This window comes from Plectropomus leopardus, chromosome 13 (assembly GCF_008729295.1).
Source record: "Plectropomus leopardus isolate mb chromosome 13, YSFRI_Pleo_2.0, whole genome shotgun sequence".
Lineage (NCBI taxonomy): Eukaryota > Metazoa > Chordata > Actinopteri > Perciformes > Serranidae > Plectropomus > Plectropomus leopardus.
The window spans coordinates 20,090,733-20,109,890 of NC_056475.1; the positions used below are offsets into that span (position 1 = coordinate 20,090,733).

General features: G+C 38.9%; 2 protein-coding genes across 2 annotated transcripts; one reads left to right on the top strand and one right to left on the bottom strand.

Moving 5' to 3' along the window:
- The first annotated feature begins 4,626 nt into the window (after positions 1–4,626).
- LOC121952100 (tyrosinase-like) lies at positions 4,627–9,940 on the top strand. Its single transcript, XM_042498583.1, has 5 exons — positions 4,627–5,566; positions 6,539–6,755; positions 8,131–8,278; positions 8,370–8,551; positions 9,262–9,940. Exons 1-5 carry the CDS (start codon positions 4,745–4,747, stop codon positions 9,525–9,527), a joined length of 1,635 nt encoding a protein of 544 aa, XP_042354517.1. The 5' UTR covers positions 4,627–4,744; the 3' UTR covers positions 9,528–9,940.
- A 442-nt stretch (positions 9,941–10,382) lies between these two features.
- On the bottom strand, positions 10,383–18,918 carry chordc1b (cysteine and histidine-rich domain (CHORD) containing 1b). The gene is made up of 11 exons (XM_042498584.1): positions 18,736–18,918; positions 15,662–15,711; positions 15,524–15,580; positions 15,219–15,379; positions 14,546–14,646; positions 14,188–14,246; positions 13,356–13,426; positions 13,044–13,149; positions 12,762–12,881; positions 12,590–12,652; positions 10,383–11,629 (listed from the first exon to the last, which is right to left on the bottom strand). Exons 1-11 carry the CDS (start codon positions 18,797–18,799, stop codon positions 11,459–11,461), a joined length of 1,023 nt encoding a protein of 340 aa, XP_042354518.1. The 5' UTR covers positions 18,800–18,918; the 3' UTR covers positions 10,383–11,458.
- Positions 18,919–19,158: the final 240 nt, after the last annotated feature.

Consider the following 19,158-nt stretch of genomic DNA (forward strand, 5'->3'; position numbering starts at 1 on the left):
AGTCTGGCGCCTGGTTACAGCAAACTGCAAATAGCAGCAGATAATATAGCCCGTTATTGGAACATGTTTGACTTACTGACGCACACGGCGGCCCCCCCTCCTTCTCCACCTCCTCCTCCTCCTACTCCAAAACAGTGGAGAGCATGGAGCATCAACAGTGACTAAATGAGCTCAACTGTGGAAGGCTTTTGGAGGCGCGCATGAAAAGAGAAAGAAATGTTTAAGAAAAGCGTCCTTAACGAACATCATTGTGGAACGTGACGATCTGTGGGCGACTGGCTATCAATCAACTGGTGATGCGGGTGTCTCTTTAACTTAAAGTTCCTGCTTTCACCCTTTAATGTGACTCGAAATGATCAATTAATTATTTATTAGCCATTAAAACAAGATGACCTCCTTTAATTGGAGAGTTACATTCGTAGGTTTCCAGGGGACGGACGGGACACCTCCCAGTACAGTTTGAAATCTGAAGAAAAACCCAAATTTATTCTCTTTATTAAATTTATTATTACAGTCTCTGAAGAGACATGGCTGGAGTTCTTCTGAGCTGGATGAAAAATGACAGTGTCCAGGACAGAAAGGAGAAATTATTATTTAATGCACTTCCACTGCAACTCGTCATGAGACCCACTTTTTGAATCAAAGTAATTTAAACATCAAAAACATTCAGTGTTACCAAACCAGAAAGTCTCTATTCTAAGTAACACAGGAGAGAAGAGTGGTCTGATAAAAGAAGTGAAGTATGAATAGGTAAGACACAAAGTAGTCTCAAACTATAATGCAATCAAATTATAAGGTGTTGTTTTGTGATGCTTGGCTTCATCTGTAGGGGAGATTGGGGATTAATGTAACATGTTTGACATTTCTGTTTGTATCTTGGAGCTCTTTAAAGCCAGTGCATTCAAAATGTCCAACAAACTATGAAGTGCCAAAAACTGCAGTTCCTTGAATGGCCACTTGAGACTGGCTCCAGAAGCCAGTCTCCATAGACACCCATGTTTAACTTTACAGCAGATATTAACATGTTTACATTCTGCTAAAAAAACAAACAAACAAAAAAATGGCCTCTTTAGCCAATTGAATTTTTATATAACTCATCTGTTAACATTTTATAGTTATACATAATTAGGACGGGCCGCTTTAAGTGTCAGGCTGTCTGCCAATAATGTGCTCGACTCTCAGTCAGATCTCTTCCACAGCGCCAGCCTCTCACCCAAATATGGTCACCTTTGGTTTCAAAAGCCCAAGGTGGTGAAGGCCTAATTGCAGAATTCAAAGCTTCAAAATGGCGCTTCACAAACTGAGTGATGTCAAGGAAGCAATGTCCATTATATATACAGTGTATGCAAATAACCCAGACTCTTAAAGCCACAAAGTAGCTTACCTTAAAGCTAACAGATAAAACATTAGCACTAAAAACTTGCATGAAAGATATCTACGTATAAACACTACCAACATGATTTAAGTTTGAACTGAACTACAAAAAACCCTTTATATTATTTTTTTCTTTATAAACGTATCTTCAGTGTGCTACTCCCAAACATGAGGAATATGAGTTCAACTAAGCATGTGCAGAGTGAATTGAGAAATCATGGTGACCGTAGCGAGTGAGGAAACCAGTAGCTTGGTTTGAAACCACTAACTACTGAATTTACAATCTGCATGACCAGATTAGGAAATGCAGTGGTTCAATCTATTTGATCAAGTGGATACTGCTTCACCTCAGAAAGGCTACATCATATGACCCCTATAGAAACAAGAGCAAACATGTTGATCTTTGCAGTTTGGGTACAATTAATCCATCTATGACAGAAGAGCATTTGCATTTCAGACATTTAAACATCTCCAGAATGTGTAGGTGAATGCAGTGGTTTCTGGTATAAGATGCAGGCACAATTAGGGCTTTTAGCAGGCTCTCAACTAAATGACAACATTTCAAGTTACAGAAAGTGTAATTAGCGCAGCGAGAATGAATAATGTGAATGTTTTGCAGGCTAAGATGTGTGACGCATATCCAACAACAATAATCTTTTAAGAGGATGTTGGAAAAAGTTCAATCAAATGGAGGTCGAATCTGTGATTGAGGATGTCTCTGCATGAGAATGCATTACTTTGAGCTAAATGGATTTATTTCTGTATGCAAAATTTTGGTTTGTTAGTTGCCTGGGGAGACAGAAGGTATCCTTGGTGAACTGTCATTTATAGAGACTGAAGGTGTTGGAAGTAGTCACCTGGCGCCCTCTGGTGGGGACTCATTTGCTTTCATGGACTTACTTGCACTCTAAATATCACATGCAAACAGTTCCTCAGTCATTAGACTGAAGGTTAACAGGTCACAGTGAGCAGTGGTTATGGTCTCAGGTGTAGAGAATCATGTGGGGCAGCAGTTTAAAGAAGCTCAAAGTTCGTCAAAGTCGTCTTCTGGGAAAGCGGCGTCAAATGCAAATACCACATATTCTTGCCTTAGGCAATGACTTACTTTTATCTTGCTTTGCACTTCCGCCTGTTCTCAGTCAATCCTTTGATTAATTTTTGGTGTGTAGGTGATGACTTGCAGTATGAGGAGTCATAAGACCACAGTCACAAAAAAAGAGTCCAATTCAACAACTGTGGTTTAAGTAAGGGAATCTTTAGCAAAACTTAAAATGAGAGTATATGAATAATATAGATATTATACAATACCGTACATGCAATATATGTGTACATATATTAAGTAAAGCATTTAAAAATGTCTTTGAGTTCAGGGGATTTTTATTCATTATTTTTTACCTGGCAGTATATAAATATGCCAGGGTTAGTCAATAATTTGTGGTTATTATGTGGTGTCACTACTGGCTTTGTGATTTTGCCAGGAATAACAGTTTACTTAAGCTGTGTGTGTGTGTGTGTGTGTGTGTTGTGTGTGTGTGTGTGTGTGTGTGTGGATCATGAGTTACGCCTGTTTAAAGCTCATGACTGGGAATAGAAAGCAGACCACATCCCCAGCAGAAAATCACTGTAAAGTCATTGTGAAAAAAATATGAGCTTCTAGTTTGGCCCTCAGCTCTCTTCACATCCATGGGCAGATTTTGACACAATGGGCCCCTGGAAATACATAAAAGCCCCCTGTTAAAGGCCATTTCTAGCAAGCCCTTATAATTTCCTATTTTTTCTGAGTCACTTGAATGCGTCACCTGACCTGGCATTTCAGGATCCTTCAGGTGTGCTGAAATGAGTCCGCTGTGGAGCACGCCACGAGGATAGTCTTCAACCGCCGTGTGTTTGGTTAAACTTAATCTATTGTTTGGTTTATTATCTCGGTGATTTGAATTTATTTATTTATTTATTTATTTATTGTAGAGGCGTGTTTTTCTGGAATGTTTGTTCGAGGTTTTTGATTTCTTTTTGACGCGACAGTCAGACAAATCAGTCCATAGCTTCACCCTGCAACTCCCCACACTGCAAATCAATCGATTCTTAAATTCCCCAAAGCATCCCGGATCATCGAAGTGATTCGAGTGAGTACAAACCGTAACGAGTTGAATACATCTACCCTCGCGCCTGTGGGCGGCTATTTCGAACTTATTTAGAAGCCGCAATAGCCCCTCAATGTCCTCTCGGACAGGTACAGCATGTTTCTTGAAGGGCCAGGGCATGGAGTACTCTGAGCATCTTAAGTCATTTAGATAAATTGAGAGAACAAACAGAAACTTCGCCTAAAATGTATCAAGTTGTTTTTTTCTCTTGTGACTTATTATGTTGTGACTATTCCTGTAATACGTTTTGAGGCTCTGTTATTGACATGATGACTAAGTCATTTGACAAGAAATGCAAAGTTAACCATCAAATTGGCTTGATTTTTTTCTCAACATGGGAAGAAGGCAGTGAGCAACTAAAGAAGAAATGTCACAAAAATCAGCAAGGAAATTGTAAAAATAATGCAAGACAATTACTTGAAAATTAGTTGAACAAACAAACAAAAAGCAAGCAGACATTTCCCCTAGCATTTTCTCTCTATATACACATATAGCTTTAAAAGTATCATGATCTACTGTTTTTTTAATTGTTTTTTTGTTTGTTTGTTTGTTTTGATTTATTTTTTGGAGCATTTCTCACCATTTTCTCACCAAGTTGCTCATTGCTCATTTTCCCCATATTTAAAAAAAAAAAAAAAAAATCACACCAATTTGCTCTGGGTTTCAAGGTTTAAATACATGTGGATGGTATCTGAACGCAGCACAAGAAAAGTGATTGGGCTCCAGGTTTTGAAGGGTTACAACTTCACACAGAAGCCCCCTGAGCACTTGGACCCCTGGCCCCGAAGGCCCTTTTGGTAATTCACTCAATGCTTTTATATTCATCTTCATAAATTCATTTGTCTTAATACTTATGCCTGTAAAGCAGTTTTGGTGCTATTTGTAACATTATATACTATAAATGGTAAGCCTAGAGGAGATTTAACTTAAATTAAGCTGCCAAATAACCTACAAATCACATTATAAAAATGCCTCACAGAATTTTCTTTAGAGTAATTCCTGTGTTAACTCAGAGAGAGTTTGGCTGCAGTCCAGGGATGTGTGCATTTCTACTAATGGCCCTCCTCATGAAGTAAGCTTCACCCTGAGGTTAGGCGGCATGTGACTGGCTCCACAGAGGGGAGGGGGCGCCCGGAGAAAACTCCCAAGAATTTAAGCCTGTGAAACAATCACTTGGGCCTTTGTGCATTCGTGACTTCTCGCCGTCTCCAAAGTAAAACTTTTCTGTGATGTGGCTACTTAAAATCATTAGTGTCTTGGTTTGTTTTGCCCCTTCCTATCAACAATTCCCCCGTCTGTGTGCCACCCGGGAGGCCTTGCGCGCAAAGGAGTGCTGCCCGGCGTGGGAAGGGGACGGTTCGCCCTGCGGAGCCAGCTCGGGTCGAGGCTCCTGTCAGGATGTTGAGGTGCCGGACCGGTCGGACGGACCGCAGTACCCCTTTTCCGGGCTGGACGACAGAGAGAAGTGGCCCCTGGTTTTCTACAACCGGACTTGCCAGTGTGCAGGGAACTTCATGGGTTTCAACTGCGCGGATTGTAAGTTTGGCTTCTTCGGGGTGAACTGCAATGAGAGGAGAGAGTCTCTCAGGAGGAACATATTTCACCTGTCCCGAGCCGAGAGGATCCGTCTCGTGTCCTATCTGAACTTGGCCAAGCAGACAGTCAGCCGAGACTACGTTGTGGCCACCGGGACCTACCAGGAGATGGAAAACGGCACCAACCCGATGTTCGCAGATGTGTCTACATATGATGTCTTTGTGTGGATGCATTACTACGTGTCCCGGGCCGCGCTGCTCGGCGGGCCCGGGAATGTGTGGACCGATGTGGACTTCGCCCACTGGGCCCCTGCGTTTCTCCCGTGGCACCGCGCGTACCTGCTGCACTGGGAGCATGAGATCAGGAAGCTGACCAGGGACATGAGCTTCACCATCCCATACTGGGACTGGAGGGATGCTCAGGGGTGTGACGTGTGCACGGACGAGCTGATGGGGGCCCGGAGCCCTCAGGATCCCAGTCTCCTCAGCCCAGGCTCGGTCTTCTCTTCTTGGAGGGTAAACAGCTTCTCCTCGGGGTGGTTGCAAAGTTATTCTGTTCATCTCCTCGCTTTTATTTACCCTCTTACCTATTCTAGCCTACAGTAACAATTTCAGTGTTTAAATTATTTATAGTCACATGCACAACAATTACAGAGAAGCAATCCTTACCAATGAAAATCTTACATTTCAGGCTCCCTTTAATTAATGCTTGTTAAATTGGCTATGTGTAGAGAGGAATCACCCAAGTAAAAAAAGGAATCTAAGTATATTGGATAAAAGTATATAGTGATAAAATATAAGGTATAGTCAAAGATTGATATAATAATGTATATTTCACTGTAAAATCTGACAAGTTGGTTTTTCTTAAAAAAAACTAGGAAACCAAGTGCTTTAAGAGATGTGGGTTAACTTGTTAACTTTAAACTTTAGTCATATTTACTTAATTTTGTGAAGTTGTTGCAACTGAAATATGACAAGTTTAATTAAATCAATCTTTTAAAGTGTTAGCAACTTCAGTAAACCAAATTTAATGTTCTACATATCTGTTGTCTGCTGGCTGCAAACTAGTCAATCATATTTTAACAAAACAGAATTTGTAGATATCCTAACTTCATACACATTTAGACATTTGAAAGATAATAAAAGTGCAGGAAATTTTAAAAGAATACCAGTGGTCACTCACACACTGTATAGCATATTTTCAAATGAATGAATGGATGAAAATAACAAGGACATTAGAACTTTTACTTGAGTTAAAAAACATGTTTTGAGGAAAATGCTTTCCAAATGTACTTGTACTCTGCTTTGGTATGACAATAATTAAGCGTAACAGTAAACATAATAGCAAGTTCATTTCTAAACTCAATGTAGCCAATTTGAAGTAGCAATAACTCATTTGCAACAACCAACTGGCTTTATTGCTGGGATTTGTGCTGGTGCTTTCATGTGCTGTATTTGCAATTTGTTCCTGTGTGTCTCCATCAACAGGTACTGTGCTCTCAAGCAGAGGACTACAGTAACAGGGGTGTGTTATGTGATGCAGAGGAGGAAGGCCCGTTGCGTCGTAACCCTGGAAACCACAACCGTAATGTGGTTGAGCGATTACCAACTTCGGCAGAGGTGGAGTTCACTCTCAGTCTGCCCAACTATGACACTGGAGCCATGGACCGCGGTGCCAACATGAGCTTCAGGAACACTCTGGAAGGTCAGATAAGCTTGACCATAAATGCAAACCCATACACACACACACACACACACACACACACACACACACACACACACAGTCTGTTCTGCTCTACCAATGGTATCACTCGCTGGGCTGCTCCACCTTAAATTATCCACAGCTCTGCACTGCTGCTCTTCACTCTCACTGTGTTAATAGTCTGTCTGTCCTCTCCCTGTGTGTGCAGGCTACTCTGTATGTTGTCAAAGACTGCTTGCACTTGCATTTGTGGCCTTAAATTTGCCTCAAATTACATAAATTAAGTTTATTTGCGCTGGGATACTCACCACCTTCAATATGCCCCATAAACTGACCAACCAGGTTGTTTTTAATAATGAATTATGCCACCTTAGTGCCACCTGAGAAGTTGTAATGCATAAGCCAAAACTGGATTGTCCAATGTTGTTATTCACTTTAATGATATTGTATATCACTAATATATATAAACATGCAAATATATAGTTGAATGTGCATTAGTCTGGTTTGGCACCGACATGAATATGGGATAGCACCTTCTGCACATATTCAACTATTGTAGGAAAGCTTCATGACACATTGCTACACATCTATTTTCTCTTGATAGTAGAGACCACCAAAGTACTATTCAAGTGCTGTCATAGCTTTTGAGGCTTGTGGTAGTTTCCAAGGATACCTATATCAGATCTGAACGTCACATATCTCATACTTCCTGGAAATAAAAGATAGTCCACTAGGAGAACTTTATGGAGCTTGCCATTGTTATACACATCCTGTTTAAATATACAATGCCTGTCTGCTTGACAGGTTAAAACTGAAAATACACTATACTGAATAAACTGTATCCACTTTGGATCTTATTTCTTCCTGTTATCAGTGGAAGACTTATAGTTCCCAGGGTCATCTTTTAAAAATGCCATTATTTGATTCTGATTTTGTGGGACACTTTGCAATTTTTTACAACAAAAAGCTTTTGTTTCCCTAACAACTACATACTGTTGCTACTTATGTTGGTGCTAATTAAATATTGTTCATCTTGCAAGGCAAGGGCAAATTTATTTATATAGCACTATTCAGACACAAGGGAATTCAAACTGCTCTACAGGGGCATAGAATTTTAAAAATGTAATTAATTAAGAAAATGTTAAAGTTGCATTTGAAAAGAAGAGAAAAAAGTATTTAAAGACAATAAAAACAAGCAAATAAATAGCTGCAGATGAAAGAAAATGTTATTTTATTGGAAAACCACAGTAATTTTTCAAGTCCTGATTTAAACGAGTTAACATTTTTGGCAGACCTCAGGTATTCAGAGAGCTTGTTCCACATGTGGGAAGCATAGAAACTTAAAAGCTACTTCACCTTGCTTGTTGTTTTGATGCAGGATTCGGAGATCCTCAGACTGGATTGGGCAACAGTTCTCGTATGGGCATGCACGCTGCTCTCCATGTGTACATGAATGGGTCCATGTCCTCCGTGCAGGGATCAGCTAATGACCCCATATTCCTTCTCCACCATGCTTTTGTCGACAGGTGAGGCACACACACACATACAGCAGCACATTTTATCATTTGAGGTGACTTATACACTTGTGGTTAACATTGGTTTTATTGTCTATGAAAGCATTTATGAGCAGTGGCTGAGGAGGCACAGACCATTGCTGTCACAGTATCCAGACTCTGATGCTCCTATAGGGCACAACAGCGAATACCACATGGTGCCCTTCCTGCCGCTCCATAGAAACAGAGAATTCTTCACCTCCAGCAAGGACCTGGGATATGAATATACGTATCTGCTAGATGCTAGTAAGTTCTATCTTAATGTAGTGTTTCTGTTTTCAACATTAATTTGCATTTGAGGAAATAGGTAAAGTGCTTTCTATTATCGCTGTTAATGTCTGTTTTTCATTCTTTATCCTGCATTTTCTGAAATCTACCTGTTGAATCTAAGTCAAAGTCTTAACCAGAGCGTGTTCCAGGGTTAACACGGTCATGGAAAACCTTGAAAAGTCATGAAATTAGTAAAATTATCTAAAGTTTTGAAAAAGTCATGGAAATTGGGTTGTGTGGAATGATATTGTTACAGTAATCTTCAGTGGATAACCTTGTAACATAACAGCATTTTTTTCTGTGGCTGTTGACATAACAAGAACAAGAACAAGAAGAATCTGTCAATGTATGTCATTTTGTTGTTTTTCTTTTTCTCTTTGCATTGGGTCTTTACCGTCATGTATTCCAGATGGCTGAAATTATGTAATTATGTTTACGATTTGAATCTCTCTGAATCTCTTAAGTTTAGAAAAAATGCCAGACAAGTTTGTCAAGAAAAAAAATGTTAAGGGTCCTTGAAAAGTCTTGGAAAATTTTTGATTTTTTTTTCTGAAAATGTGTGGGACCTCTGTTGTTTGTCTAAACAAGATATCCTTTCTGTAAAGGAATGATAATTTATACCCCTCAAATTAAGATTAACAACTATTTTGCTGCTTTCCTAAGACAATCTCTGTCTTTGTTTCCAGACCAGAGGCTAGCAGAATCTATGCATCCTTACCTGGAGGAACTGCAGGATGTGTGGCCCTGGTTGCTGCTCGCAGCACTCTGTGGTGGTATTGTGGCGGTGACCATAGCTGCTGGCATCCTGGCTGCAAGACGGCGATATGGAGAGGCAACTTGGCTGCACGTGAGCAAATGGAAAAACTTATTTGCTCTCCCAGAGAGACAGCCACTTATCTGGAGCAGTGACGCAGAGGAAACCAAACACCGTAACTACCAAACAACTATGTGAAGGCACAGCCAACCCTGCATATTAATGCACTTACCTGTGAATTTTAACATCAAAGCATTCTGAATTATACATTATATCAACTATCTGTAATAAATCTATAATCTATTATTGGCATTGTATTTAAATTGTATTAAGAGTAAAGAACAGTTTGATATGGGCTAAGAGGTATGTTAAAGTTAAACTTTCCACCCAAAATGTATAAACTTGGCTTATTTCAGACATGCTCAACATTTATGGGTCTGTCATGAAAATGCTCCATAGTGCCGTTTCACATAGTTTTGGATAATTACCTTAAAAAATGAGGTTCTGCATTATGTTGCATCAGTCATGTATGTAGGCATTTATCATGAAAAAAATCCAGCATGATCCAACTGCCATTTAAAGTAACTCTTCAGACAAATTCACAAAAGCCTCGGGGGACTTTCTTTTATTATTGTTGTGTGGGAGTTGACTGAACCATATTTTAATTAACATTTAAGTTGATTCATGTGTGTGGCATGAGACGTGCTTCTGGAAAGAGAAAAAGGTGATAATGTCTACATAGATGTCAAGGTCGGAGACATTGCCACTGCGTCGGGATGTTAATTCAGTATTCTAACCTTAAAGTTATGTGACAGGTTTAAAAACTTGATGACATTTGCAAAAGTTACTGCAATTCCCTAAGTTGCATGTGGTCTGAAATCTTCACTCAAAAGGTCAAACCTACTTTAATGCAAGAGAAGTGTTTGGTTTTGCATGGTTATTACTGTCGAGAGAGTCTGGCGTTAATACCGCTCCAACAAAACTTGTCTGCATATGGACTCTATGTTTGTATTATTCACAGCAGGATATAAACTATCACACACATCACTCCAGTTTCAAAAGTTCAACACAAAAGTTTATTTTTGGTAAGATAAATTGGTTCCCCAACAGCTGTTCTGTTACGTTATGGTCTCATTTAGCCAAATTTAATTCATACATTCTAAGTCTTGACACATGCTGTCTACCATAGCGTTTTTATAATACAGTACTTTGCTCCAAATACTTGGTATTCAATTGGCATTCTCAGATATTACAGTACATTCTTACTATTAAAACTGTGTAATGTTGCTGTGACAATAAACAAGGAGATAAATACAGCAGTGATAATTTAGAAGCAAAACTTGTACAAAATATGCATCAGGTATAATCATGTAAAAAAAAAAAAAATGGAGCAAATCCGCTATTTTAACTGTGAAAAATGTGATTTAGCATTTAATTTCCAAATTAAGAGTCCCAAGGAGCTGTTGTGTTTCTTACAATGCAATGTATTTAGATAAACTCCATATGATACAAGTGTGGACATTTTAGGGAACCAAATGTCCTACTCAAACTACATAGAGCAACTTAATTGTCGCACATATATGGGAAATATATCTGGGATGAAAACTTTCAGTCTGAAGTGATGATGGACAAAACGCAATAATTAAACAATTTAGGGAATGGATGGAATGAATATTTAAATGGTGGTCCATTATGATTATGTGAACAGTCCACATGAAAGGCTTTATGGGTCTGAGATTAACCTTGGTCACGTCTGACTCCTAACTTATCGTATGTTTTTATTTTCCAGGGGATATCAGTGCAATTAACAAGAGAGTCATCGTCTGACTTGATTAGAGGGGTGCTTAAAGTCAGGGCCCCCCTTATTATGCCAGTATTTGAGTGAAAAGCTGCTGTGAAGAAAAGAAAAATCAAGATTCTTTCAAACAAAGAAAAGAACCAAAACACAAAAAAATGTGCAAAAACAAGTATGTTGACAATTAAGAGTGAAAGGGCAAACATGGTTGAAGAGTAGAGGCCAAAGTTCCATGACAGCAAAAGAGGCGACTCTTTAAAAGAGGTAAGGAACGGTCTGTGTGGCCTTGGATTCGGCTAAAAATACACTCTATGTTTGGATTTTTAATTCCTCATCATTCATCCTCATCCTCGCTGTCAGCCTCCTCTTTTTCCATCTCCTTCTCTTTGGGTAGGGGCGGGGGAGGAAGGTCCAGACGGGCCCATGACATGGGCTCGGACTTCTTCATGGCCACCTCGATCTTGGCGGCCATCATGTTCACTATGCTTTTACTTACATCTATCACCTACAAGAGAGGGAGGGAGTTTGACAAGCACTTTAAAATAATGGTTTAACTAACTGTGTATATTCAGGTGGAAATTCATTTTTCCAGTAAAGTTACTGCCGCTTTAAATCCCCACAGCAAATATCTCTAATGGAGATCAGTCGCATACATAGAAATACAATGAAAGCAAAACGTATATCCCTATGCAAATCAATGTAGCAGGATGGTCAGAGCCATGGCTTTAGTTTTTATTTATTTATATTTTAATGTGTACCGATGCCATTACAACCAAAAACAAGACTTGTGGAAAGTGGCAAACTTACTGCAGTGAGGGTCTAATGATAAAACGAACAGTGTAGTAGTTCATTCTCAATTCAGCAGTCTATTACTTTTAAAATATTACCACAACTGTTATTTCCCAGTTTATTTTGTTACTATTGATTGCATGTTTGTTGAAACATGATTTGATGTTACTGTAGCCTCGAAAGAACCGTGAAGAATTGATTTGACAGCTGAGAGGAAGAGAGACCTTCGGGGCTTCACAGTGTGCAGATCAGCCTATTTTCACGTCAGCTTGTTAAATTAATGGTTTACTTTGACCAAACCAGGGTTGTTGATTGTTGGGACAGTAAACTCAGTAACAAGATGAACTAAAATGGTTTTGTTTGGTTTAATCTTGTTGCTGTTGAGTTTGAGTGTGTGTTTTATGATGAGTTAAGGCAAACACGTAAAAATTAGTCTTATTTTAGTGAAAATAGAAAAACTAAAGTGTGACACATTTTGTCACCGTAACAATAAAACTCCCCGTTTTCTTTTGCACTTGTCCAGTGACCACCTCAAGCAGTTCAGTGTCCATACGAGTATGTATAACTCTGATATCTTGAGAACAATGCATTTTTTAAAAAAAATGTATGTCAAATCTGACTTCTAACAAATTTCACAATACCTTTTACATAATGTTGAAAGTGATGCTGTACTTACTCCCCACAAGCTGATTTTCTGCGCAAATTCCTTCTCTCCTTCAAAGATAACATGGATGTCGAGCTGAAGGAGAAAAGATAAATTAACATTAGGTCAGAAAGAACACGGTCACGAAAGCTCAGCAGTTTAAATATGGACAGAAATCATTTGGCAGTCAAACAGTGTCCCTCACCGTGGTGCTATTTGCATCCACGTAGCATAGCTCTGGGATGGAATTCTTGGCGTAAATAGAGATGATGACTTGCGCCCCTGTCTGGTGCCAGTCAAACCGACACGGAACCACCTTTTTATCCTGCGAAGAAGCCGTGTTAGATTATTTGATTCATAAAGTCTCTACCCATGAAGCCTCTGTGCAAGTGTTTACCAGACACCACTAGATGGAGTCACAGCTGAGTCTCTCTGATATGGGCTTGCACACATTAATGATTGCTTGCTATCACACCAGCACACCTACCGCATCTTTTTTCCTCCATAGATGTGTTCCCTTGGTACAGCCCTCTTGAGAGAGGAAGGTGTTAAAGTCAGAGGTTTTCCTCTTGCAACAGCTCCAGTATTTCATCCTGGTGAGGCAGGAAAGACATACACCCACTGGATTTTTAACAGTCAATAACTTGTCACTCAAGAGAACCACTGAACAAGACTAACAGGAAGACTTACAGGAAAATACTAGTGTAGCTCCTCACGCTTCTTTTACAGTTTCCAGAGAATATCTACCATATAATGTCAATGTAAAAGTTGTATATAAGAAATTTTCAGTAATACTCACCCTTCATGGAAGATGGGAAATCCAGAGTGGTATAAGCACACATCCAAATCGCTTGCTGGTCCATCAAAACTCTGAAGATAACAAAAGTGTAATTCCAAAGACTGAAGCAGATAATATTTATTTAAGAAATACTGTATAAAAATACTATATGGCACAAGTAAGAGAACTAGTTGACAAATATCTTGTTGTCTTACAAAGACTTAAGGAAAAAAATTACAAGTTTTGACTCTACCAAGACCCCAACTAAATCAATCAACTAAACGCAGGCAGCCCTTGAGAGAACGTCTCATGGCTTTCAATCACATCAGTTAAAGTGCAATTATGTAAATCATTAAAGTCCCACTCTAAGCTTCTACAAAACCTGTCAATGCAAATCTTCCTCACAATTTATGTACTAATCTTGAGGGTTCTGCGCTGACAGGCCAGATTAGCTTGAGCAAAAAAAAAAAAAAAAAGAAAAACAATTTTTTTAGCTTTGCATGCGTCTCAGAGCAAACATGGCGGAGGAGGAAAAGGAAGTGTATCTGCTTCACCTTAACCGGAGCAGAGCGCTCATTTGGGGCATTATCATGATTTGTTCATGTTTTCATGTAATGAAATCTGTCATAGACTTTTATGAATGTGCGAACTGAATTTGGCTTAAAAATGGAGAAGAAGTGGAAACTTATATGGCACAGTTCCTAATTTTAGCATGTATTTAAAGAAAAATAAGTCAAAACATTTAAGCTGCTGTCTCCGAAGCTCTACAGATGTATGGACAGAGATATTTATGCATTTCAACACCATTAGATTGTAGCCCAGAATGTTTTCCTGAGTACACACATTCACTTACTTTAGTACATCCTCCGTTTTTACAGGATGTTCCAATCTTGATCTCGTCATTATCGTCCTCTAGAAAGACAGAAAGAGAGATAAAGAATTGACTTAGTTGCTTTAAAAAAATGCATCCACAGTTATGATGTGTGTCCCTGTCGCTGCCAGCTTTAACTCAAACACCATGGTGGTGGAAATGACACAGGTGAGGGCAAATTCCCCGGGGCCGTCCATTAACTTCCCCTGTCAACATGACCTTCCTGTCTACTGTAACAAGAAGTGAATGGTAATGGATGGGTGTCTATGATAAAGAGGACATAAAAACAGAAAAACAACATAAGAGGACAAAGAAGGAGATGATAATGTTCTGCTCTCACCTTTCTTCTCTGCTGTATTTTCAGAAAGCTTCAGTCTCTCGAGAGCCTGCTTCAGAGAAGCAGAGACTTTGTGCTGCAATCTCACCATCGGCTCATCGGCGCTGAAATGGTAACAAATCTATTAAGCATGAAACATCAAAGGGACGTAAAAAAGGTATCTCTTTTTAATTTATCTCTTAATTGAAAACTATTTGGAAGGTTGCTGTGTTTTTTACTTTAAGTAAGGAAGACATTATCGGCAACATCGCTTCAAAATGAGGTCTACACATTAGGAGTTTTGCTATTTAGTGGTAATTGCTTCATCAGTTTCTTGTCCACGTTTTTTTGAACTCCAGCGGGAGGTATTCAGGGTAAAGACTTGAGAACGCCTCTGACTATCATGTGGATTGTCGGTATTCAGGCTGATATAATACCTGTGATACTGAATCTATCCTTTTACGCATTTGAGACTAAACCAGAATAATTCAGGGCAGAATGTAATACATGGGATAATATGGATATATACTTTTAAACTGAATGGTTAGTGTACTAAGCGGGGGAAAATGTGTTCTTCATGGCCTGTTTCTTTACTTTAAATATGATTTGGTGAAATCTTTGCATGCTGCACAAACAGGGATATTCCCATTGTATTGATTAAAATATAAGAATATATGTATTTGGCAAACTTTACAACCTTGGCCTGCATATTGCCTCCTGAGGCTTTGGTGCGGAGATGATGTACTCGTTAAACTTTGGTTTTTGGTCATCTGTGTCTTTCTTTTCTCCCGATGATGTCACATCTGGTTTCACCGGCTCAGGTGGCTTTTCCTTGTTGTGGGGGCCTTTTGTGCAGCCCTGTGGAGGAGAAAGTTACTGTGTACAATGCCTGCTCAGGCCAATATGGCCACAGCAAAGGTAGCAGTCAATGCCTATGAAAACAACACCCAATGGAAACATGGCCATTAAAGGATATGGATTGAAACAGAAGTTAAAACTTACAACGATGCTGAGAAAGTCTGAGAAGTCAGTGGTTCTTCTCTTGCAGCAGGACCATCCCTAGAGAGTCAGACAGGCATTTAACTTTGACCAGACAACAAAACACAAGTTAACTTTTTCAAGAATTTTCAAACATTTTACCTTCAATGCATCGTGAAATACTGGGACTCCTGGATGGTAGGTGCAGCCATCTGTGAAAATGAAACACAACTTGGATCATTTTAGAGGAAAGATATCTGGTGATAAAAAACAGTGTTACCCACACCAGCAGTGAATAACATGAAAACTTTGTTGTTTATAGGCTGGTCTACATTAATGGATTTGAGTTCTATAAAAGACACAAAACTTCCAGCTTTCAAGGTACACCTAAATTGCTCACTGTGGCAAAAATCTGGTTTCTTTATTTATTGATAAATAGAGATGTAGTTTCTGGATGTGGCTAGGCATTTTGAGTAATTTGTAGTCATTTTCAGCTGTACGAGGGGTACCAACCCTTTCTTGATAAAGCATGTGAAGCATATACCATGTCTGAATTTGCGCCTTTCATGAGTGGTACATCTCTCAAGAGTCTTGGGTCTGAAGTATCTGTGTCTGCCTTCATGTGTTCCCTGTCATAATGACTTGAGGCACTTACGGTTGGAAAGAACTCCAAAGTGGAGCCTCGAACAAGGCAGTTTAAAGAAATTTTAGAAACAGAACAGCAAAAAGTTACACTGGTCTGCCAATGTGCACTCAACTGAAAGCACTATTTGATGGCTCTATGGGTCATGTCTTTCCCTAAAAGTACTTACTCAAACAAGTGCAAAAAAGTTTTAAACTTCAGTAAAATTACCCTAATATGCTGACTCGAATGACTGTAAACTGTATGTCATCTACAGGATAAAATGCAAAAACAAAAAGAAGTATTCTCTGTCTGGAGGCAATTCAGTAGTTAACTGGAGTAAGATCATAGTTGGTGTTTCAAACAAGAACAAATCATGAGTCCAAAAATGACAATAACAGAGAATAATTTATGAGTAAAATGATCAACCACACTACAGACTATGCAAACTAAAAACACAAAGAAGAAAAAGAATTTAAGCTTTAGTGGATAGTGTTTGTGATACTCAGTATTAAACATCAGTTTGGTTTTAAAAAAAAAGTTTTTCAATATATCTTGCATTTGTCCTTGTGAGTGCAGCCCACAAAATACATTTATTAACCTTGAGCATTGGGAAAGAAATAGGAAATATTTATTAAACTTTCTTTCAATAACACATTTCTGTGGAGAAAAAAAAGTTCTTTCAAACTGAAGGAAAATTAAAATATGAGCAACATACAAGACAAAAGGCCCCAGACATGAAAACCTTATATTATTCAACTTTTTGAAAAAATGATACATTTGAGATAAAATTGTTTCAAAATTGCATTGTGTGAAAAGTACAGCATCGTTTGAGAAAAGTACTCTTTTTTTGTAACTGCCCTGAAAGACTAATCACTGCGGAAAGAACATAAAAAATTTGGCTGGCCAACACAATAAATCAAACATTTTCCTCACAGTTCCACAAAGCTGTGCCCCGCCTATGCGATAGCCTTAGATACACCTCTGAGATACCTCTAAAGGTGACCATAATACTCTATTGTTATGAAAAGAGGCATCCTATTGAAATGGAAATTGACTCATTTACCAGATTTTCAATGTTATAGGCTATTATTAGAAGACAGAGGAGGACATTTCTAATCAAAAAAAAAAAAGAGGACTCACTGAGGTCATGTCGTCTGGCCTGGAGACAACAATACCACCTTGAAGTTTCAATTATACTTACTTTTACTATACTTTCATATAGGCTAAATAACAGTTTCATGACCAAACTTTATCTTAAGTAAGGAAACTGAAGCTCAAAGGAGTAAATTACCATGGTAGTGATCGTCTTCCTACATAACCTTATGTTCATTTCTTAGTGGTTTTGCTTGGATACTGCACTCCTGAAAGTACACAGACTTCTTTAAAGTGTAACATGTGAATACTTTCATTTTATAAGATAAATTCATTTATCTATTCATTCATTTTTATAAGATAAAATGTGTGAGGATTCAGCATCCCAAATCTGCTGTATCTCAAATAAAAACAACGGGGTGATACACCATAAATTGTATGCCAAACCTGAAAAAACTAACTCAACCATGGCCTAAAACATGACCTAAAGGCTAAAAGATGCGATTTATTTGTTTTGCTGAAGATGATAAGTTGCGTTTTAAAACGTCACTGTCTCCCAAGGCATCTTTTGATATATTTGAGGATTTGGTCACTGTTTTAATGAGGAATAAACACTGTAAACATATCATGACTAAATTTGTCAATTGTCTCCTGGTTATATGGATGTGGTTTCAATCAAAAGGCTTTCCTCAGGCAGAACCCTTTTGGTACTGTAGGAAGGAAAAAAATAACTTCTGAGTATTTCTCAGGGTTTCTCGTGTGTTGTGCTTCTTGTTTTGCGTCCTTGCATGCCTTGGGGCAGATGTGCCAAACATATGAGGTTTGTAATAATAAACCTACTATACCTACATAAGGAGGTTTAAATTTCACTCTCCCACTCTCTTTTCAGTTTAGTGTCCTGGTTTTGCAATAACTTTACGTCTCTTTTCTAGCATTTGTTTCACGTGGAACTTAAAGTTAATTGTCACCTTCAAAGGTTTAAAAAGGGATTTGATGAGTATTTCTACCATAAACACAGACATAATGCTAAATACCGTAAAAACGGAACCTCGACTTTTGAGTTGTTAAAAAGCGTAATTATGCAGTAACACTTGTGGTAACATTGTTATCATTATGGGATCATATGTCGCCATTTCTGTTGATATTCTACATGTTAAAAAAAAAACATGTTGGCCTAATTACGTGTTTCTGAAACTTTAAACCGTCGTACTGTGTGTCCTGTCCGGGACAATGCTTATGCCAACCCTCTAACCTGCTAATCACATGAGCTTAACATGCTAACAACATCGTGTTATAAGTCACAGCAGGCCCACGTGTTTTTAGCCTCCTATGTTATCAGCCGCCGCTGTGTTGATGAATGAAATTGTTACTGTGTTAGGTCCAGTCGTCCACAGTAACACCAGGTTAGCTACATGGGCCCGGCAGGCCTGCTTGCTATAGAAATTTCCAGATGAGCAGAGGTTAGCTTGCTAACACACTGGCACGGGGCACATCGACAGTTAACTAAAATACTACTCACCGTCTGGGTTATTGTCTGGATCAAATCGCTGTCCACATCCTTTATTATAGCACAAAACAGACATGTTGGCTGGTGAAACAAGTTTAACTAGTGGGCAGTTTTTTAAGTAACCACTAAAGAGCTCGCGAGGCAGAGATACAGAGCCGTAGTGGCTGCCTTAACACTGCTGCAAGTTACACTTCCGGATATTGTCGGCTGCACTCGGCAAAGATCGGAGCCAGCCCAACCCACCACCTCCATCCTGTGAGCGCACTGTGGTCCCACTCAAGCGACAACTGATGCTGACCGCTTTATAACTTGCGCTAAGCGACATGTTCTTTATACCACATTTATCTCGGACTTGAACCTTAATCAGCAAATAACAGGAACTATTTTAGCGTCAGTTTTGTGGTAACTATTGCAGATAAAGCCAAAATAGCCCAC